Source organism: Mustela lutreola, chromosome 9, assembly GCF_030435805.1.
Source record: "Mustela lutreola isolate mMusLut2 chromosome 9, mMusLut2.pri, whole genome shotgun sequence".
Classification (NCBI taxonomy): domain Eukaryota; kingdom Metazoa; phylum Chordata; class Mammalia; order Carnivora; family Mustelidae; genus Mustela; species Mustela lutreola.
In genome coordinates, this window is record NC_081298.1 from 119,270,084 (window position 1) to 119,291,387 (window position 21,304).

The window sequence follows — 21,304 nt, forward strand, 5'->3', positions numbered from 1 at the left end:
ATACTGTACTTTGAAAGAAATTTTCCTCACATGCACTAATTGAGCACCATTGTGTTCCTGGGGCCTTATCAAGCTGATCCTATTTAAGAGTGATACCACCTTTTGCAATCCTTTATAAGGATTCCTTATCCTAAAGGCATTCTAGTGTATCTTCCTCTCCCCGACCCAGGGACAAGGGCTTTTTCCTCTTCAGGTATTTAGAGCTGCATGCACCCTGTCTTTGTGACCCGTCTGTTTGCTCTTGACATGTGGAGATCTTCATAGATGTCTACCATACAGTTACCTCTCATTTGGCTTATGTTGTCTACCCACTGGGCTTCCTACACAGCTCACCCACAGTTAGATGAGACCAGAGGCAAGATATTGGCCTTTTCACTGAGAGATTGAAGAGAAAAAGTAACAGAAGTGTGTCTGTTTGGATTTTTCTTCCCCTTTCACATTTGATTTAAAGTTCTATGCTTTATTTAGTCTTTTCCTTCATCAAAATAATATACCTGTCACATCTGCCAACCAGTGTAATTTGGTAGGCAGTGAAACCATCTATACCGTAAGGTTCTTTTTTGGGAATTCTGGAACATATTAAAGAGGGAAGAGAAGATTCCAGAACTTAGAAATATAAAATTCAGTTGGACAGATGTAAAACATACACAAAAAATGACTAAAAAGATACTTTTATGCATCTCTGTATTGAGAAGTACAAATTACATAGTAAATTATTTCTTTGTAATATTTTTCATTTCCACAGCCACTTAAGTTGTCCTCTTAGAGAGGCAGTGGTCATCTCCCCACTGTTCTGTGATTCCTCTATCCCCTGCAGGCGGGGAAGTCATTGATCATTGCTCCTCAAAGACCCCTGCTGTCCTTCTTATCAGGTATTTTCTCAAGAGCCTCTGTAAATTTCTCTCCACATCAAACGGATTTCATTATGTCGTGTGGGTATTATTATTATTATTATCATCCTCATCATCCTGAAGAACCGATTATGTTTTCCAGACTGGGTTTTTGGGGACTCCTCATGTTTCTACCTTCCAGCCCCTCCTCTCTGTGTATTCGCTGGTGAGACTTAATTGCCAAGTCCTCATCCAGCCCCGTCCCTTCCCGCTTAAGCTCCTCCACCACCCCCCACCCCACCATAAAGACGGTTCATCTGCAGCAGCGATATTCGTAACCAGACTCTCCCCTCCTCACCTCTTCTCATCTTGTGTGGAGATTTGTAGCTTCACACACATGGTAGATGTGGCTGGCTAATGCAGCCAAGTAATTAATATTGATGGTTTCTCCATTTTTCTCTCACTTTGAACGGGTGCTCAGCCTTTCGTTAGGGTGGACGGCTTTACCTCTCTGCAGAGCCTGCAGGTTTGATTTGTGAGGGCACCACCGTCTTCTGTACTTGGAAACTCGTGCTCTGGCTGCCCGGTTCCTTCCAGTCCCAGCTCAGAGTAGTGTGTTGGCCGAAAGCATATGGAGGAATTCTGAGTTGTCATAAGATGCTACTTAACCCAACCTTAATTTTCGGAGAAAAGGAATACTGTATATACTACCCCAGCAGGGAGCAGGTTCATACGTGTGCGTTTGCCGCCTGTGTAAATGGGTGCATGGCCACCTCCAGCCAGTTACGTGACTGTAGGCAAGTCACCCAGCCGCTTCTAAGGCTCATTTTCCTAATCAAAGAAATGGATGGTAACACTCTCTCTCTTCTCCACTGGACTGTTACAAAATCAAATGAGAAAGTCATTGTCCTTAAATACAAATCAAGTGCAAATATACTCAATTTAAGAGGCAGTGAAAGTCTCTCTCTAAATTGTGAACATGCAGGGTGACATATTAAATGATGTTGGGGAAGAGAAACCCGTGAGAAATGCATGTATCATGATCCAGTTTTTCCCACCTTATATAACAGGGTACATCAATGCAGGAGACCTTTCTTCAACATGGGAGTTTTTTTATGTTGCCAGCTTTATTGAGGCACATATCGTGCAATTCACTAAGTTGTATAATTCAGGAGTTTTTAGTATATTCACAGGGCTGTATAATCATCACAGTCAATTTTAGAACGCTCATGAATCCCCGTAAAAGTTCCCAACTCATCCAACTTGTTAGTTCCCAACTCACTCCCCATTTGCCTCCCAAGCCCCCAGTATTAAGCAACAGCTAATCTAGTTTTTATCTCTGTAGACGTGCCTATGACGGGCATTTTGTGTAATTAGAATCATGTAATATGTTTGGGTTTTTGTTTGGCTTCCTTTAATTAGCATAATGCTTTCAAGGTTCATTAATGCTGTAGCATATCTCAGAACTTCATCCCTGTTTATAGCCAAGAAGTATTTCGTTGTATGGATATACCACATTTGTCTGTCCTTCACATCAGTTTGTAGACAATTAGGTTGTTTCCAAGAAGTGGAATGGTGTTTTGTTAAAGTCCAAGTACTATTAAAAAAAAAAAAAAGTCTAAGTACTATTATAGATTATTAAGCTAGATAGAGGGAAAAAAAGAATTTAGGAAAGAACACTGCGAAAACACAAAAATACCGTCTCTAAAAAGGCCTAAATAATTTTTTTGAGGCAGAACAAAAGCTAATGTGGGGGCAAGATCATTTTTTTAAGGCAGAGAATTCTTTAATAAAACAAATGTAATCTCTTTAAAGCACATATCAGATAGGTGAGTTTCGTGGTTGGAGGGTTACCTTTCTTTGGAGGAGGGGGAAGGCAGTATAGGTTTTGTTAAGGAGAATTTCAGTTCCTTGGGGTAAAGAGGAGAGCTATGTGACTTTTTAAATTTTAGTTTATTTTGCATTGCCTTATTGCTTCTGTTTTTTTAAAAAATTATATTGAGTTTAGTACGTTTCTATTAAATTTTAACTTTCTGCTGTCATAATTTTCTTGAGGTTGTTGGGAAAACAGAAGGACACCACTCAGAATCGACTTTGAATGTGCCTTGTTTGCTTTAACTCCTTTCAGAAACAAAGCCAGCCTGTGTATTCAACAACGTGGAATATAACGATGGGGATATGTTTCGAATGGACAGTTGTCGGTTCTGCCGATGCCAAGGGGGTGTTTCCATCTGCTTCACGGCCCAGTGCGGAGAGCTGAACTGCGAGAGGTACTACGTGCCTGAAGGAGAGTGCTGCCCCGTGTGCGAAGGTAAGAAAAGGTGCTGATTAAAGATTAATACGCATAGACGTGGCTCAGGGTTTTAGTATCTAAATCCACCCAAAACAGTCTTATCCAAAAATAGTGGAATATTGAAGAAGTTCCCTTTTTTTGACATTCGTAGTCCATATTTTAGGACTTTGATAACGCCAGGAAGGCTGTATGAAAATCTCTCCCCAAGAGTTATGCCCTGGGTGCAGAAATGAGCCACCTGTTTCCACAGATCAATGTGAGATTTCCCACAACTGCTACAACTGCTGTCAGTTACTCCCCTCTGGTTCTGGCAGCCCTCACTCAGTTCCGGGGCAAGTGCTCTTCACCCTGACATCAGAGTTCCCCCTGCTTTCCTCAAGTTGCTTGGCTAGAGCAAGCCAGCCCTAGTCACTGACCATCTCAGCCAGGCAGCTCAGAGAGGAGCTTGTCCTGCCTCCTTTCCACACCCATACCCCTCCAGGGAGGACCAGGACTCCACTGCCCTCCACTCTTTGAAAATGTGTGTTGGCGAGAGTGGCACGGTGGTGACACCAGCTTAAGGCCCAGCCATGTGTCAGGTGTGGTCCTGGGTTGAAGGTTCTCAGGGGCCTGCTTTTTCTCTATCCCCTCACCCCTCTAGGAACTAATAGTTTCACATTCTTCCAGTAGGCTTTATCCTCTTATCTCTGATATTCGTAAATAATAAACATTTCAGAATAATAATTCTGGATATCCATTCACTACAACCCACCCATTTTAAAGCTTAAGAAGTGGAAGTTCAGAAAAGTAGAACATTTGTTTGAGTTGATAATGAAATCAGGAATGATACCCCCACACCTAACTGTGTCTCTGCTATGACCACATCACACTGGTTCCCCAGAAAGGAGGATCATGTGAGCCTTCTTGTCTTGACTGACGAGGTCACAGACCTTCCATCTGGAATCAGATACGTCAGTCTCATGTCTGACATTCACCCTGTCTTTATCTGCGCACAGAGAACAGGAGGACAAAATACCATGCCACATTCCGTACCTTTTCCTGTTTTCCTAAAATCCTGTTCAGTGTCCCAGCTTTATTTACTACATAATATTCAAAATGTGAAAAGGTTTAAAATACACAAACTACGTTCCTAACACTGAACACCTGTTCATAATAGGGAAATTCTTTCCCGTGTTAGCAGTTAATTTTGGTCAACATGGGAGAAAGGTGGTTTAATTTTTAGGTGTCGTTGGGGATTAATTTTTTAAAAATCACATCAAACTTCTAACCTTCCCAAAAGATGTGTTCCCTAGCTGGCCCCAGTTGGTAATAGTCACTGAAACCATGTAGTGGTTGTTGGTGTAAAACCACAGATAGGAACCTCTGTGTAATAATCATATTGAGTTGTCTGGGCATGGATCTGGTTAGGTCTTACTTCCTGGAATTCAGATCCAGGCTCCGAGTAGAAATGAAGTATGACGTGTAAATATTTTTTATAAAGAAATTTATTAAGTCTTATCTAGCTCAGGTCTCTGACTGCTTCCATTTCTGGCAGCCCGGCTTTCTAAAGCCGGGACTGCATTATTTTAACTTCTGACATTCTAACTTTCTTAGAGTGCCGTTCCTTCTTTAGACTGGAGAGGACCGAACTCGTAACTGCCTGGACTTCCCTCCCAGCTCAGCAGCCCTGACTTTTTGAAGCCAGATTTTATGTGTTTCTGAAAAAGAAAATGAAGTGGTTTATTGGGTGGCTCTCATTATCATGGTAGTGGGGTGGGGAGCGCTGTGAGTTGTGCAAGCCTGATGATTCACAGACCTGTACCCCTGAAGCAAATAATACATTATATGTTGATTTAAAAAATAAACACTTTATAGGACCTTAAAAAAAAAATAATGGTGACTGGGGATTCTGTATGCAGTATTTATGTCCTGGTCAGTAATGTCAGAAAGCACGTTTTGTTTACAGTAGCCTTGGCTACTCTTGATCCACAGCCTGGGCTGCTGTTTGGCCACCCAGCTCACGGGGAGAAAAATGGCCGGGCTTCCCCGCCTTCCCTCCAGGGCACAAGCCGTGACCCACGGTATGTCTAAACCAGCCTTGTCCTGAACAAGGCCACAGCAAGTGCTTGCTGTACTCACCAGTATCCACGTGCTGTCCACGTGGATCTCCAGGCACCCTGAGTGAGACAGACTTCAGTTATCCGAGATGCCACAGTCTCCCTCTGAGTTGGATGGGGGCATTATTTTTCTACCTTATAGGTGGTGAAATTGAAGTATAATAAACATGAAAATTGGCAGCTCAGAAGACCTTGTCAAAAGCCTAAAATGGACCTGCATTTTGTAATTACCAGCCCACAGCTCTGTCCACAGTTTTGTGACTTTATGCAGTGGTAACACCTGCACATTGGTTTTTATGCTACAGATCCCCTGCCCCGTCTGCAGCGTCAGGAGGAGTGGACACGAATTCAGGATGACAGCTGCTTTTGCATGTCCCCCTGGAGGCACTATGCAACCTGAGCTTTTGCCAATGACAGCAGGCAGAGATAAAATGTAGATTAAATTAGAATGCCCTCCATCTTACCTGGAACTCACCTTTTTCATCTAGATCCCGTGTATCCTTTTAATAACCCTGCTGGCTGCTACGCCAATGGGCAGATCCGCGCCCACGGAGACCGGTGGCGGGAGGACGACTGCACGTTCTGCCAGTGCATCAATGGAGAGCCGCACTGCGTGGCAACGGCCTGCGGACAGAGCTGCATGAACCCCGTCAAAGTGCCTGGCGAGTGCTGCCCTGTGTGCGAAGGTAAGCCTCGTTGCTTCTAATGAGTCCCTGGCAAATGTCTCGTGTTGGATAAGCTTCTACCAGTGTGTGCTTGTTTGTTTTTTATTTCCTCGGGCATAATGTCTGCTTCATGCTGTTACCAGTTGCAGATGAATTTATTATACGGCCAAAACTAATCGTTTGGGGCAAATGTTGCAAATTTGCAATGAGAACCGTGTGGTCTTAATTTTTACTGCCGCCAACATGCTTGTCTCAAGACTTTATGATGTAAGAATATATACATTTCAGTTCCATTCACTTCAAGCCTAATTAGCATCCAAAGGTCAACGTGGTGAAATAGAGTGGGAAATAAGACCCATGACGCAAGCATGGCACGTTTGACTTTTCATGTTTCCATGAGCCCAGGAGTCCTGATGGCTGGAGGAAAAAGTCTGCCACCATCAAAGACAGTTTGCTCTCCCAACTGCCTTCACTCAGCAGCCCTTCTTCTGCTATCCTGAGGCTTTTCCTTAAGTCTTGGTTGCCTGCCTTCACTGCCTCTCTTCCTGTGTAGTGGGGAGGAGCCCCAGGCTTCTAGGTTAGCCTTTTGCAAGCCCTGCTCCAGCCCAATTGCCCCATCCTGGGAAGTGTCTTTGCACACTTAAGTCAGCCTTAATCCTCTGTGCCTGTTAGTACAGACAAGGGAGTGAATATTTATACTTACAGATCCAGTAGAGAGTATCTGTCATTAAGAAGCACATTTGCATAGTAAATTGAACTACAGTGGATCATGTTGAAGGTGGATACTTCTAGACTTTTTTAAAACAGCTCTTAAGAACTGACAGATCTTTTCAGAAATTGAGTTGGCTGGGGGCGCCTGGGTGGCATGGCTGATTGAGCGGCCAACCCTGCATCCGACTCTTGGTTTCTCCTCAGGTCATGATCTCAAGGTTCTGGGCTCAAGCCCCATGGTACGCTCAGTGCAGAGTCTGCTTAAGACCCTTCCTCCCTCTTGCTCTGCCCCTCCCCACTGCTCTCTCTCTCTCAAACAAATAAATAAAATCTTAAAAAAAAAAAAAAAAACGAAATTCAGTCGACTAAATTCTATATCAGGAAGTCTTTTGCTTCTGCCTTAATTGTAAGAAACTCAGGCTTCAGAGTTTGCCTGATTAGCTTCATTAACCCCTGAGGGCTTAGAATTCTAAAGAACTTAAAAATCATATAAAAATTTAAGCTGGAGGACTCTAGGTCTACTGACATCACCAATTCCCTCACCGTTACTTTGCTCAGAGTGCAGCTGCCACACTCCAAAAGTTTATAGCTTCCAGATGACCAATTTTGTGGAAATCACCCACCCCTCACACAGACACTCCTCCCATGCCCTAAAGGCAGTGCTTCAGTGCCGGAAAAAGGAGTGGATGGAAATATGGATGATGGTATAGGGTCGGCTCTATGAGAAAGGGTGCCTTGCTGAAACAGAGATGGAAATACCTTTCCCTGAGGGTTGGGGACAGTCTGCTGTCAACTTGAAATACTTACGCGTTCATATACGTGTGGGAACTTTACTAGAAAGTTAAATCTTAAGTGTATTAACCAGCAAACACTAATCCTTTAACTTCATGAGTCTTGAATTATAAATTGAAAATAAGACTAAAAAGTTTATATTAAAAAAATAATAAGACCTTCCCTCTGAAAGTAAATGAAGGGAAGGCAAGCCATTTTGCAGGCATTGCAGGCACGTACCCACCACTGCGGTGATAAGAGCAGGGAGACTGTCCGGGATGAGCCGCGTCTGTGTGTGTGACGCAGACTGACGGATTCGGGCGTCGTGAAGATGTTTGCATAGGGAGTGAACGTTAGTGTGATTACATAGAGTTCGGTCTCACTGCATCTACGTGGAGTTATAATCTAATCTCCCACTGTCTGAGGAAGGAGTGAGAAACTTCATAAAAGTTTATGAAGAACGTCTGGTTGTCCAAATACAGCAGTGGACACAAAGAAATAAGCGACCACTCCTTGTTCAAGTCAGAGAAAATATCTTAGGCTGTTTTAAATTAGATGAGAAAAGGCATGCCCGTATTTTGGTACTGTGGGGTTAAGTGCTTTGTATTTGTACCTGATGTCATTGAATCCTCTCAGTAACACTGTGCTGAAGCCTTCATCATCCCATTTAAAGATAAAGAAATTAAGGGTGAAAGAGACGAGGGTCATTTCCTCCCAGGTCAGTGGCGGTTAAGTAGCCTTGATGGGATACACGGACGTCTTGTCAGATTCAGCTACGTTCTGTTTTTCACACTCCCAGATGTCATCTGTTTGCTCCTACCCCTATTTCCAGTTTCCTTATTCATCTCTCTTCATTTTCGGCTCTTGGTCCTATGTTGGGGGAGGAGACAGGAGTGGCGTGGCAGTTTGAGAAGCTTAGGGTACCTATGCCTTTGGAGAGACCCATCACAGAGTTCCTTCCCGAGCCTTGGTGTTGGGACAGTCTCCTCACCAGAACTCAGCATCTTGATTTCAAGCTGTAAGCTTCTGCTGGTCTCTGTTCCCCTTCCTCATCTAGCCTTTGGCACAGTCCATTTTCTAGTCCTCAGAGAACTAGATTATCTTGAATTTCTTGTTTTTTGCTCATAAGTAGTGAATTTCATATAAGATTGTTCTTGCTCTCCATTAACTCTCGTTTTAAGATGTCATAGGCAGACAGAAAAATCCTTTTGGTATGGGATTAAAAAAACAGTGCCCAGCTTAAGAGTGAATCCTAAAAGATTACTTATTAATAATTATAATAAACTTATAAAATAAGCAGGGTGAATGAATTTTATTGCTTAGTTTAGGGGACTCAAGAAAGTCTCTGGAACTGTTTGAAAATACTTTCTCAGCAGCATATTTAAGTAGAATTTCAAGTGATCTCAGAGTAGATTAGATGAAATAAAAAAGTCAAGTTGTTAATGTGTAATACATAATCAGCTGCAATTATTTGGAGGAAACCAGGAACAGTGGTGGTGATGAGTCTGCACACAGCAAATTCCTCCATGCACATTTAGCTGTCATCCTAGGGTACACATTCAGAGTCTGAAATGAGATAAAAGAGCCCCTACAAAGATTGTCTAAATAAATTATGTATTACCAAACAGAGCATGTTAGGACCTGCCATAGACCACTGGTCACCTTGTTATGACCATCGTTGTTCCTGGAGCTCCATACCTTCCAAGTGACAAACACCACGCGTTTGGTTACTCCTGGAGGACTGGAGACTGGAACCTGGGGCCCCTTCAAGACTTGGCTGTTACTTGACAGCTAACTTGATTCACAAGTACCTAAGTGCTTTTTTAATTGGCACTTAAGTACTCTCGTGAGTGAGTCTTACTCCATTATTGTCAACACCCAGTTCAGGTATACAGATAAGCCGTCCCGTTCTGTTAGTCTGTAACTGATTATATTCCTGGGTTTTGTTCTGCTGGCTTTTCTCTTCATTTCTTCTTATTTTTCAATCGCATGATTTAAGTTTTCTGCCCTTTTTCAAGAGCTAGGATGGGAGAGAATGGAATAGTATATAAAGTTTGCAATTTAAGTGTACAGATGGAAGATATGTCCTTATCTCCTCAAAAACTGAAAACAGGTGCATGGGTGATACCGTTGGTTGAATGTGCAACTCTTGGTTTAGGCTCAGGTCATGATCTCAGGGTCGTGGGATCGAGCCCCGCATTGGGCTTCGTGCGCAGCATGGAGTCCGCTTGAGACTCTGTCTGTCCCGCTGCCCCTCCCACTCATGCTCTCTCTCTCTGTCTCTAAAATAGATAAATCTTTAAAAAACAAACAAAAAAATGAAAAACCTGACAACAGAAAAGGAAGGCAGCAGAATGAGGTCTTCCTCAGCATCTAGCACCGTTAGCGTCATTGAGTTTATAGCCCATAACGGTAGCTAACATTTCGTGCACGCTGACTGAGCCAGCCTGAGTGCTTTAAAGACCAACAACTCATTGACCCTCATAGCTCCCCTCTGGTAGTACCATCCTAGTTCATCCTCACAGAACCCAAAGTTTATATTTCATGTAACTTGCCTTGGGTCATACAGCTCAAAGATGGCAGAGCAGGGTGTTCCCAGAGCCTTGGCTCTGGAGCCCGCAGGTGGAGTGCCCGTGAGCCAGACCCTGCACTGCACTCCAGGTTTACCAGTAGCCTGAACACGGCTGCTCCCCATGAGATAGGAGTTTAGCATATTCTTTTGAATCTGTGAAACAGCACCTGACATGGAAGTAGGCGCTGGGAAGTTGTGAATGAATAAATGATGTGTGAGTGAGTTTTAGGGAGTGAGGGAGAGCCTCAGGAATAGGAAATCGAGGCCGACTCCTCTTACAGATCTCCGTCTTAGCCGAGTGAGGTGACATACTGATAAGGGTTTCCTCGACCAGAGTCTGATCAGATGAAGAAAGAAGACCATTAGAATGCTTCTATTTGAAAATACACTCTGAGAATGGAAAGCATTGTTTTAGATGGGTGTGTTTAGCACATCTGGTGGGCCCAGATGTCTGCAGGCAAGTTGGCCCAGTTGGCTTCAAGTAGACCGCTCAGCCTGCTGAAGGGCACTGAGCTCTCGACAACTTCCCAGGGCAGCTACAGGGCCTTCCAAGACTGGTTTGTGAATCCTGGCTTTTTGTCTCTGCAGTTCAGCCCCTGTATCCAGAATCACAGAGTTTAAGTGCAGATCCTACAAGGCTAATGCTTGCTGTCACATTTAATGTACTGCTTTTGAGACCTGCCTTGCAAGTATATAGGTGCTGCTGCCTTATAATTTCAGTCAAAATTGTTTCTTACAGTCACAATTCAGTATTGAAAATGCTCTAATTTTTTTGCCCCGATAACATCAGATATAAATGCTGCCTATGCTGATTCTTAATGTCAGAAAGAGACCCTAAGATCACAGTACTATTTTCTATTAAAAAAAAATCTGTTGTATAATTAAGGGTAGATAAGGTGTTGGGGAGGGACATTCTGGCTCTAAGGCATATGTGACATACCCTGGATGACTCAGTAAGAAAAATGCAAGAAATGTGAACAGGTGTGAGGCCAGCTTGGCTCCCACACCTGATGCAAGAGATAAGAATTACATTGTCACTTGAAGTCTTGATGTCAAGCCTGTTCATCTTGGGCTATGGCTGGACCCCGCCCAGGTGGCCACTGTGAGCCGAGTGTTCTTTAGGCCCAGTGTGTGCGGTCGCCTGCTGGGAGGATCTATTTGTTTTGATGACCTGGGGGATTTCAGACCCAACACCAAGAGTATCACCTATCAAAAATTAGAAACAACGTGGGTAATATTTAATAAGGTAATATTCAGCATCACTACTTAGGTTACCAGTAAATAAATTCCATGCTTGTGGTTGGGCAGACAGCTAGTTTCTTTCTACTAGTTCTCTTTCTCTGAAACAAAAGCAAATATATTTCCCATCTCAGGAAATCAGAGTTATTTGTAGCTTATCAAAGCTAGATAATGGGTATATAAAGGTCTGTCATATTGTTTTATCTGCTTCAGTATTTTTTTTAATTTCCATAATAAAAGCTGGAAATAAGTGCTATTCATTGAGTTATTTTATGAAACTGAATGTAGTTTCAGACTGTCTAATAATTCTGCTAACCCAGAGTAAGCCAACTCTGTAGAAGAATAAAAGATTCCCTGTGCATTGATTCTTCCTGAATCTCTGGATTTAGGACAGAATGTGATTGAACCAGACAATCAACCATCTTTCTTCCGGGCACCTGGCTTTCTCGGATCTCTTACTTGGGTAATCCTGATCCTACTTGGGACAATGCTGAAGAACATGAGGCTTTTCTTGACCTGTGTGGCTTGAGTAAGCCACTTCAACAACAGCTCACAGAATAGAGCGAATGCTGAGTACCTCTGGAGGGCTGGAGGGCTGTCAGCGGTCAGACATACTGTCGTCCTTCTCCTGAGACCTCATTTTATAGAAACACCCTATTCTTTCCCATAAATGCTGATGATATCATTTGAATCAAGCCGCCCTTCAAATGAAATTTTTACTGGGCTGCCAGAAAAGTCTGTACCAGGCACATATCTGGGTGGGAATTCCTTAAAACAAGAAAAAATGTTTCCAGCCCTGCCCATAATACTTCCTCACTGAACAGTATCTCAAATGATTAAGCTACTGCTTCTGTGGCAAGGAGTCAAACATAGTTTGGCTGACCCAAGAGGCTGTGAAGTCAAAGACGCCGCAAGGTCACATGATATTAACACTCTGGTACATCAAACAGGGATCAAAAATCAGTTTATGGGTGGTATTGTTTCAGTGCTATTATTAGTAGGCCAAGAATAATAAAATACTCATAATATCTCAAAGACTGTTAGGCATGCTGTTTCATCCTTTAACTCTAAGTGTCCTGGAAACCCGTTCCATAAATGGGAATTAAAATACAGCACGGTCTATTTTTTAGCTTGTCCAAATAAGGTCCTGTGTTGGGTCACAAATGCATAGCAGAAGCCTGTGTGTTAACCTAGGTAGGTATTTAACCTAAAGCATCAAAAATTTTTCTTGGATGAATTTCATGATATTTTTATTTTCTCCAGTCATTTACAATAGCTTTAGATATTTCGAATACCATGAGAATGTTATTATTGAGAACATCTTGTGAAACCCATTATTAGAAAAACCTCTGCCTCTGAAGTTACAGTTTCCCGTCGTCCTGGCTATTAAGCATTTTCCTGTGGATGTGGCCTGCGAGGGGCAGGCTGCTCTTTATTTCTCCTGCTGTCCACTTCCCTTACCTAAAAGGGCACTACTGATAGGTGTCCACTAATTTTCCTACGTAGATAATAATTGAATCTTATAGTTCAGACTTGGGCCTGCTAATTTTCATCTAATCAACAGAGGCAGGAAAACATAGTCTGGAATGCTAACTATGTGAATGAAAAATATTTAGTCATTCTTGAAATGATAGGAATGTTTTTCCAACAAGCTTAAATAAACACAATCTCTACTGAGACTGTGTTAAACTTTTTTTGGATAAGAGACAACTCTTAGGCAACCAAACAGAAGTTAATGAAGGTTATTAAGAAACATGCCCTTCAGAAAAGGCTCTTGGACGTTTAAAAGAGAAAGATTCCGTTTTCTTTATGATACAGGCATTGACCCAGAAGTAGCAGAATTGGTTTTCTTTTAGCGTTTGTCAGCTTGTTAGAATTTAACATTTTAACTAGTAATCACATTGTCTAACTTTTCAGAGATTTTCTGCTTTACCTAACCATGGCGCTCTTTAGACCGTCCGATTTTAGACCCCTCAGCTTCCTCTCCTTTCACTGCTGACCTCCGTTCTAGACAATGGATCTGTCTCAACACACTCGTTTTAAAGCACATGACAGCCCTTTTCATAGGAAGCATGTTTGTTGATACCCATACAAGGTCCAGTGATCAAGTAGCAAAATTATTTTTAGACATAGCAAGATTTACATATCTAAGTGAAGTGTTTTCCTTTCAAAATAGTTCTCTGGGAAAACTGCACAATTTCCTGCAGAACTACAGTCGTTCCAAATATTTTTGGGATTTCTCTGTGGAAACTGGTGTCGGAGCCTGTGGCCTATCCTTTTGAACGCCCTTAGCTTGGCAGACCCCTGACTTTCAGGGTTTATCAGACTCTAGGAAACAGCCAGAGTCACTCACGTACAAGGTCTAGTGAAAAAAAGTGGATGATCTAGCTTGGTAAAGTCGTTCAGAGGAAGCAAAAAGGGACAGTAAAATAAAGGCACATTATCTTCTATGACATAGTAATTTGCTCTGAAAAGCAACTGCAAAGAGGAGTTTCAAATAGAATTTTAACATGAAAAGCATTTTAGCACAAGCATATAGCCTCTGAAAGTGAGTGCTTTTAGCAATAACACTTACTTGTAAGTATAACTCCTGGTGTGTTTATTTAAAAAAAATATCAATTCACTTATGGCATAGTATTTTTTATGACTTCTACGGGCTAGAAGCATTTATTTAAGTGGCCATGTATTATAACATTTTCGTGAAGTTCTCCATTCAAATATATTTTCGAATTAGACTAAAATAATTTCCCTATAGAAATAACTCTTTTAAGAGGAGTACTGCTTCCTACATGATTTGTTTTTAATATCCTAGCTTTCTAACTCCACTTCTGGTGGTATCGTTTTAAACCGTTTCAGTCTATGGTCTTTAGTTGATCTTATAAGAACAAAATGATGTCCCATTATTTAATACATGAGGGTCAGCTTCAGAGACTGTAACCTAGTGAATTGTTTTAGAGGCCCTCTTTAGAAGTATTTTCTATGCTGTGTCTGTCTGATTATTGAAGATAAAATGTCACTCAAGTGTATAAAATGTCTGCTACAGTATTATTGTTTAAAAAAAAAAAAAAAAACCTGCAAGAATGAAAATGTCTGCCGAAAAGTGTCTCTTGGCCATTTGTGGATCTTCCATTAGAGGTAGCTGCTGAGGGGGCAGGGAGCGGGATCACACCGATGTACCCCATGCACACTGGGGTATCTGTCACCAGGGGCCCAGCACTGCCACATCTTGGTCCATCTTGGTCCAAGGGTCCTACCATCAGTTTGAGAGAAATTCAATAGGTAATAAGGGGTAATGAACGTTGAATGCTTTTTTGAAATTTGTCCAAAACACAAGGCGATAATGATTCCGTGGCATTTTATTTTTTAAATTTGAGTTGAATTATTAGCAGTTAGACCATATTTGTACTTAACGTTTTTATCTACAGAATATCTATTTACACGCTGAGTGAATTTTACTTTCATACCTGGATTTATCATATTTGTTTGAAACAGAGCCCAATTCAGGTGGCCAGGCCACTGGAGACCACAGAATTTAATGCTGGTCACCAATCGAAAATAAGATTCAGGACAAGGCTCTAGCTCTTACTGTGCTGCTCCGCTGAGAAACATAGTCAGGAATCCCCAAGAAAGTTCATAGGCCAACAAGTTCTTGGTCCCTGGGGAGCCTCCCAGCGCTGAGCCCCTCTAGATTTGGCTTTTCACCTTGGCAGCTGGAGCAGACTGAGAGCGGAGTCTGTGAGCCATGTCCCCAACCTGCCAGGACCTCACGGCATGCACTCCGGTGCTGGCCTCCTTACTGGCTGCCGTGAATTCTTTTCTACTTAAAATTTAGCTGGCCCCGGTTTCCTCACTTTAAAAAAGTGTACATGCATGATAATAATTTGAGGCTGCTTTGAATCTGCTTTGGAATCAAGCAAGAAGGTATATTTAATGTTTGTTGAGATATTTGGCACCTGCCATTAGCTTATGCCTGTGCCTTGTATTTATTTGGTCCTGATGCTATTACCTTGGCCATCAGTAGGAAGACAAGATATGGTGCTCTTCTTTTTCACCTTCATTAGAAAGCTGTTGCCCTGCACATTAGCTCACTTTCTAAAACAATCCAGGGAGTCTCTATTTTATTAAAAATTTCATCTAAAAAATGCTTAGCAATGATAATAAACCATTTGCGATGGCCATTGGCCTCGTAAATTGAGAGGGATCGGCACGTTCAGATCTTTTCAAGATCATGACTCTTTTATCCTTTCTGGGAACTAAGTTTTGGAAAGATCAGACAGAGATTTTAGGCCAGATTAATTCAGTAGGGATGCTCAACTGAGCTTGTTCTATTATTTGAAAGAGATACCCCCAGTATTGTTGTTAAGAAAGTACCAGTTGAACTGTCTCTTACTGTTGACATAAGTCTTATTCAGTCCCACGTCTGAAACTAGGATCTGCTCATCAAAGACAGCTTTTAGAGATGGGTCTTCTGCATCCTCTTGCAACGGGAGAGTAGCAGAACTACTGGCAAAGCTACCAAAATATTATTTATTTTAATGTAATGCGTTTGCCCTCCTCCCCAAAGATCCAACAAGGCCCCCATCATGAGGGAGGAAGAACGGGGTCAACCAGGCACACAGGACAATTGTCTCCACTCACACTGGATAAGCTGATTATGAAGAGATTTCTGTTCTCTTCGAGACATCATGGACACAGTCAAAATGTGGAACAATGATATCAGACTGCCACTCAGCAAATGTGAAAGGCGCCAGTGGCTAGTCACTAACACGCTCCAAAGCTTACCAGACCATATGAAAGGATGTCATGGACCAACCCACATCCTAGATGCTTTTCATGTTATCACTGGAGATAGAAAAGGATGCTTAGGGTACAATGGACAGGGTTCAGAATGCCAAAGCTGTGGCCATACCATTTATCAGCTAAACATTGAAGGCCTGCAAAAGGGCACATAATTCATGTACTCAGCCATCCTCGGAGACCAGGTCAAGCTCCAAAACAGGCAGGATGGAACGGCAGTTCTAGCAACAAGTAATATCCACGGAACACCTAGAGTTTGTCATCCCCTCTTTATGATCTGATTTGAGCCTCACAGTGATACAGTGACATTGGAATAGTGGATATTCCCATTTTATAGAAGCCCAAAGAGGTTCAGCACCACATGTGAGATAGTGAGAGAAGAGCGACTCCAGCTAAATCTCCTGACTGCAAGTCCATGTCCTTGGCATTGCTCTTCTTCAGACCCCCATTGTGAGAAGGGAGAGGCTGAGGAAGGTAAGTTGGTGAATGTGGAAGTGCTTGACCATCATGGCTCAGATTCAGAAGCCATTCTTGCTCCTGGCTCTGTTCTGAATGCAGAGACCCAGTTACTGTCGTGGCAACCTTTGATCCTGCTAGTTTTCCTGAGCCTCCATCTGGCTCAGGAATTTGGACCTTGCTGTTTGACCTCCAGGAAAGCACGTTGAGGCTGCCCAGGGATACGGGCCCCACCCAAGGACATGCGATGTGCTCTCCCTGGCTGTCTCTTTGCTCATGTGGTCGCCCTCTGCCCAGGCTCGTCTCTCCAGGCGCTGGGTCCTGACCAGTGGCACTCATGTCCCCCCTGAGGAAAGTAAGTGGGCTCCAGCTGCCGGGCCCTGAGATGACATCATCAGTGCTCGTTTGCATTCCGGTGTTCGACTCATCCCTTTTCTCCTTCTGATTCTGGCTGACCTTTGTTTCCATTGCAAGGTAAATTTGCTGAGCACTCGGCAAGAGTGCCCATTCTTCATCCCCTGCGAGTTGTGTTGCTGAACTGAGTGCGCGCCCAGCTCTTTTCAGGACCATTATGATAACGCTTTATTCATACGGCACCGTGGGTGAGTTGAGATAGTCATAGAAGTGAATTCCCCACATAACTGAAATTTGGGGTGTCAGATTTTACATTAAGAATTTTGAGGGGGTTGAGGCACCTAGGTGGCTCAGTGGGTTAAGCCTCTGGCTCCTAGGTGGCTCAGTGGGTTAAGCCTCTGCCTTTGGCTCAGGTCATGGTCTCAGGGTCCTGGGATCGAGCCCCACACCAGGCTCTCTGCTCAGTGGGGAGCCTGCTCCCCCCACACACCTCTCTGCCTCACTCTCTCTGTACTTATGATCTCTGTCAAATAAATAAATAAAATCTTTAAAAAAAAGAAGAAGAATTTTGAGGGAGACGTACAATGCTTTGCCACTTGCCTGCCTTCTCGAGCCAAAGATCCAGATCACAACTTCACCTACTTTAGGCAGCTGAGTGTCATCACGGGGTTTCTCACAGAGAGTGCTTGGGTTTGGGGACTTTTAAGAGAGTCTGGTTCACAGCAGCCTTCTGAGCTAGCTTGCTGCTCGAGAGAAGCTCATTTATTGAGCATGCACTATGTGTAAGGGACTGCTGCAGCAATGAGAATCCTAAGGGACTTGCTGTCCAGTCCTCCAGAAGGTAGGAAATTAGAGATTGAGCCTGTTGAGGACAATACTGAATGGGAGCCCTTCTTCATCAAAAAAGTGTGCCCTGACTTTCCGTGCTCAGGCATCTTTGTTCTTCTTTATTCATTCATTTAGCATGACTGTGGGCCAAGTACTAGGCTTAGTGCTGAGGTTCTAAACCATGAATAAACAATTGTTCCTAACACAGGGACTTTTCCTCTCTGGTCCTCAGCCATTTTCCAGAGGGTTGGGCTGAGATACCAAAATTCTGACCACCTGACACACCCCAGTTCAAGACAGCTCCTAAACACATATACAAATGTATTTATAAATATGACCCATTATTTCTGGGTAATGATTGCCAAGATCCATCCTCTAGGAAAATGAACAATAAAAATAATATAATAATAAAACATAAGACAAGTTTAAAAGATCCAAATTATTGTTGGAGTCCAGTCATTTTGTGAAAGCTCTCAAGCTGAATTCTTGGAAAAAGACATCTTCTCTATAAAAAAATTTAATTTGTCTTTTGTGGTCTTTTTAACAATAACCTCAGAATCCTACTACTATCTTTTCCTATTAAATATGAGATTGGTAAAGGAAGAAAAATAACTGGAACAGCCAAGTTCCTTGGAAAAAGCATACAAAGTTAATAAATAAGTCTAAAGTAAATATGTGGTCATTTCTCTATCTGACCATAAAATAATACAGATCTTGGGGACATTTTCACACCATTCATCTTAAAATAAAGAAACCGCTCTGTGATAAGTACTTTAAAAACTACAAGGATGTAGGTGTTGTTATGAGAAGTATATACAAAGGAAAAAAGGATCACTAAGTATGTAATGGCAGAAAGAATTTGAAAACTCCAGCTGTAGATTTTTTTCCATGACTTCATGAGACTTTTGTAAATACACATCCATGCCCCATGGAAATCCCCACCTTTCAGATTAGGGGAGTTTTGTATCCTCAGTCTGTCTCTTCTCATCATCTACATGAATAGTTTCCCCTCTAGCTTCATTTGGGAAAATTTCATCTTGATAATACTTCTCTTCCCAAGCTGAAATTATGTTGACAATTTGGTGATTTATTGGGATGGTTTTCTGACTAGTTATGGTCACATTTGAAAAGCCACTGTGGTAACAGAATGACATATGAAGACACAGTAAAGCAGATAAGTTATCTCCTTTGGTTCTGTCTTATCCAACTTTATCTCCAGTTTTATGGTCCTGGCCAGGCGCACAGTAACTACTGGGCTCCAGGACCTGAGAGATTTAGCCTTAGAAAGTGAGTGACTCTTTGGAATTCTCCCACTCATTAGCTATTCACGTAGCTTAGCCAAGACCAGCCAATCAATTCATCAGTCAATAATTTTTTAAGAATCTTAAGAGAATGCTTGAATTAGGACTGAAAAGAGAACGTAATTGTTCATCTCTGTCTCTCAACAGTCGAGTAAGCAGGCTTATGAATTTGCAGAGAAGAGCCATGTAACCTTATGCAAATCATTATCAAAGTCCAAAAGCCAGGGGTAAATCAGATACAGATATCTTCATGTATCTTGTTACACTTCTACTTGAAATTTTTTTAACTTATGAAAGAAATGTAAAAAACTGCAAAATGTAAAAATGTAAAAAACTGTGAAATATAAAATGTAAAAAAAAAAACTACCTTTTCTAAGAATTTGCAGATAGTGAGGTTTTTTTCCCAGAAAAACTTCTCTTAGTATGTGTGTGGGCACGCACATGTATACACTCGGGCATGCTAGTGGGACTTGGGTGCTGGTAGGCAGCTGTTGCCCACAGCCCGGCCCCCAGCCCAGCCGCACACCCGGGCCGCAGCAGGGTGAGGCCGCACCCCTAGAGATGGTCGAAGTCTGGAACTAGAGTTAATTACCTCCCTGTCGGAGGCCATGCTTTAGACAGACTCAGGAGGGATGACTCTGGATGTCTTCCACAAGTACTTTTCCAGAGTCACCCACCCATACTCAAGAGCTACTAATTGGCTGTCAGCCTTCCCAGAGTTGCTAATCAGAAAGAGTGCTTCACACCTTTCTCAATGGAGATAATTAGTATTATTTGCAGGAGAGAAACAGCTTGTAGTAATCAAGGTAATGAGAAAAACTTTGTATGCATTATTTCAAAACCAGAAGTTCAATGGATTGATACAGATTAGACCCCAAGTTAAAAGCATCTATTAACATGTTCATTTAAGCTATAGCCCCTCAAAATAAAAAAACTGGTGATTATATAAATTATTTCAGGAGCAAATTCACATTACTATTACACACTTTAAAATAACTGAAGATCAGATTACATTCCTTTTCGTTCTTTTGTTGTCCCATATGTGTTAAACTATCTGATATGACAATAGGACTGATATTAAAACTTTAAATCAGTGTCTTTAAAGGTTATACTAGGTTTCAACTTCCCTTTGTTTTTGGAGAATTTTCCACAAATTAACAAAAAGCAAGACAGTAGAGAGTTTAGATTTGCGTAACACATATATATCTCCTGAATAATCAAATATATCTGATTTTACGATCTAGTGCTATGGCCTTGGAGTTAAAATAATTATTCTTTTTTAACTTTGTACTCTTGATCAAATTAACTGGGACCACAGGGCCTGAGCATCTCCATTGAATGGATACACTTACTCTAGGAAATACACGAACATCCATGTAAAATATTGGTGGTGTTCTTCAGAAACTTAGTTCCTGAGGCTCTCTACATCTTGAAAAATATGAATGTTTTCCTGGAAAGATTTTTACTGGGAAGGGCTTTGTTGGGCTAAGATATGAAAAATAGTAACCCCTAAATTTTAAATAAATGTAAAATAAAAAGTTAAGGTGTGTTTATGTTATTGTATGTTACACTAGGTCTCCTTCTGGCATTTTGTTCTCTAAGGCGTAGGATGAGAATCAGTGGCCCAACACCTGCACTCCAGACCCGGTCCCAAGGGTTCTGGTAAAAAGAGCCCTTCTGGAGAGCGTCAGGTGCTCAGAGAGAGTCTTTGCAGACCACTCAGGAAGACCGCGGCCTGAGGAGAGCAGCAGTCCTCCACTGAGACGCGGGGTAGGAGACAGCAAGCAAACTGGATGCAGACGTAGCAAACACCCGTTTCTGTTCTTTATTGCTTCTAGGCTCAGCAAATATTTCTAGAATTCTTCTCCACAAAGACACTGTTCCAGGGTTCCCTTTAGAAATAGTTGTAGCCAAAGACAGTGAATTCCTGCTGTTTCAAGCCTTCTTCCTTTGGAGGACATGAAGGTATTTCTTTAATTCCTCAGCTGATTCAGTACAAGTTGTGGAATTCCAGGCTGATCCTGTAGGCAGCACCTCACTGAACTTCCCCTTGCCAGGTGCCAACCTTCGTGAAAATATTTGCTCTATCTCCTAAATGAGGAGATCTGAGATCATTTCTCTCCTTTGAAAGGGGCCCACTAACACGTCTCTCCCCGGCCAGTTTGAAGGGAGACAGTTTTCTTTGCTCCAAGCAACAGGTATCGTATACCAAGATGCATCTTTGTCTCCAGACATCTTGGCAGGACCTCCATTCAACTGATAATCCCCAGACCTGCCAAGGGCACAACATCACCATCATCCTTTTAGAAAGGCACGTATTCTCTGGCCTTTCCTCTCAGTATCCCTTGTAATATAAGATCATAGAAATGCAGGATTTACATGAGAATCTTC

General features: G+C 42.2%; 1 protein-coding gene across 6 annotated transcripts in view; it reads left to right on the forward strand.

Annotated features, from left to right (window-relative positions):
* The window catches only part of CRIM1 (cysteine rich transmembrane BMP regulator 1), a 189,020-nt gene that overhangs the window by 112,738 nt on the left and 54,978 nt on the right, over positions 1-21,304 (forward strand). For all 6 annotated transcript variants that reach the window (XM_059188639.1, XM_059188637.1, XM_059188638.1 and 3 more), the window contains 2 exons: positions 2,959-3,141; positions 5,708-5,905. In XM_059188639.1, the coding sequence (XP_059044622.1) occupies positions 2,959-3,141; positions 5,708-5,905 (381 nt within the window). The remainder of the gene's footprint in view (positions 1-2,958; positions 3,142-5,707; positions 5,906-21,304) is intronic.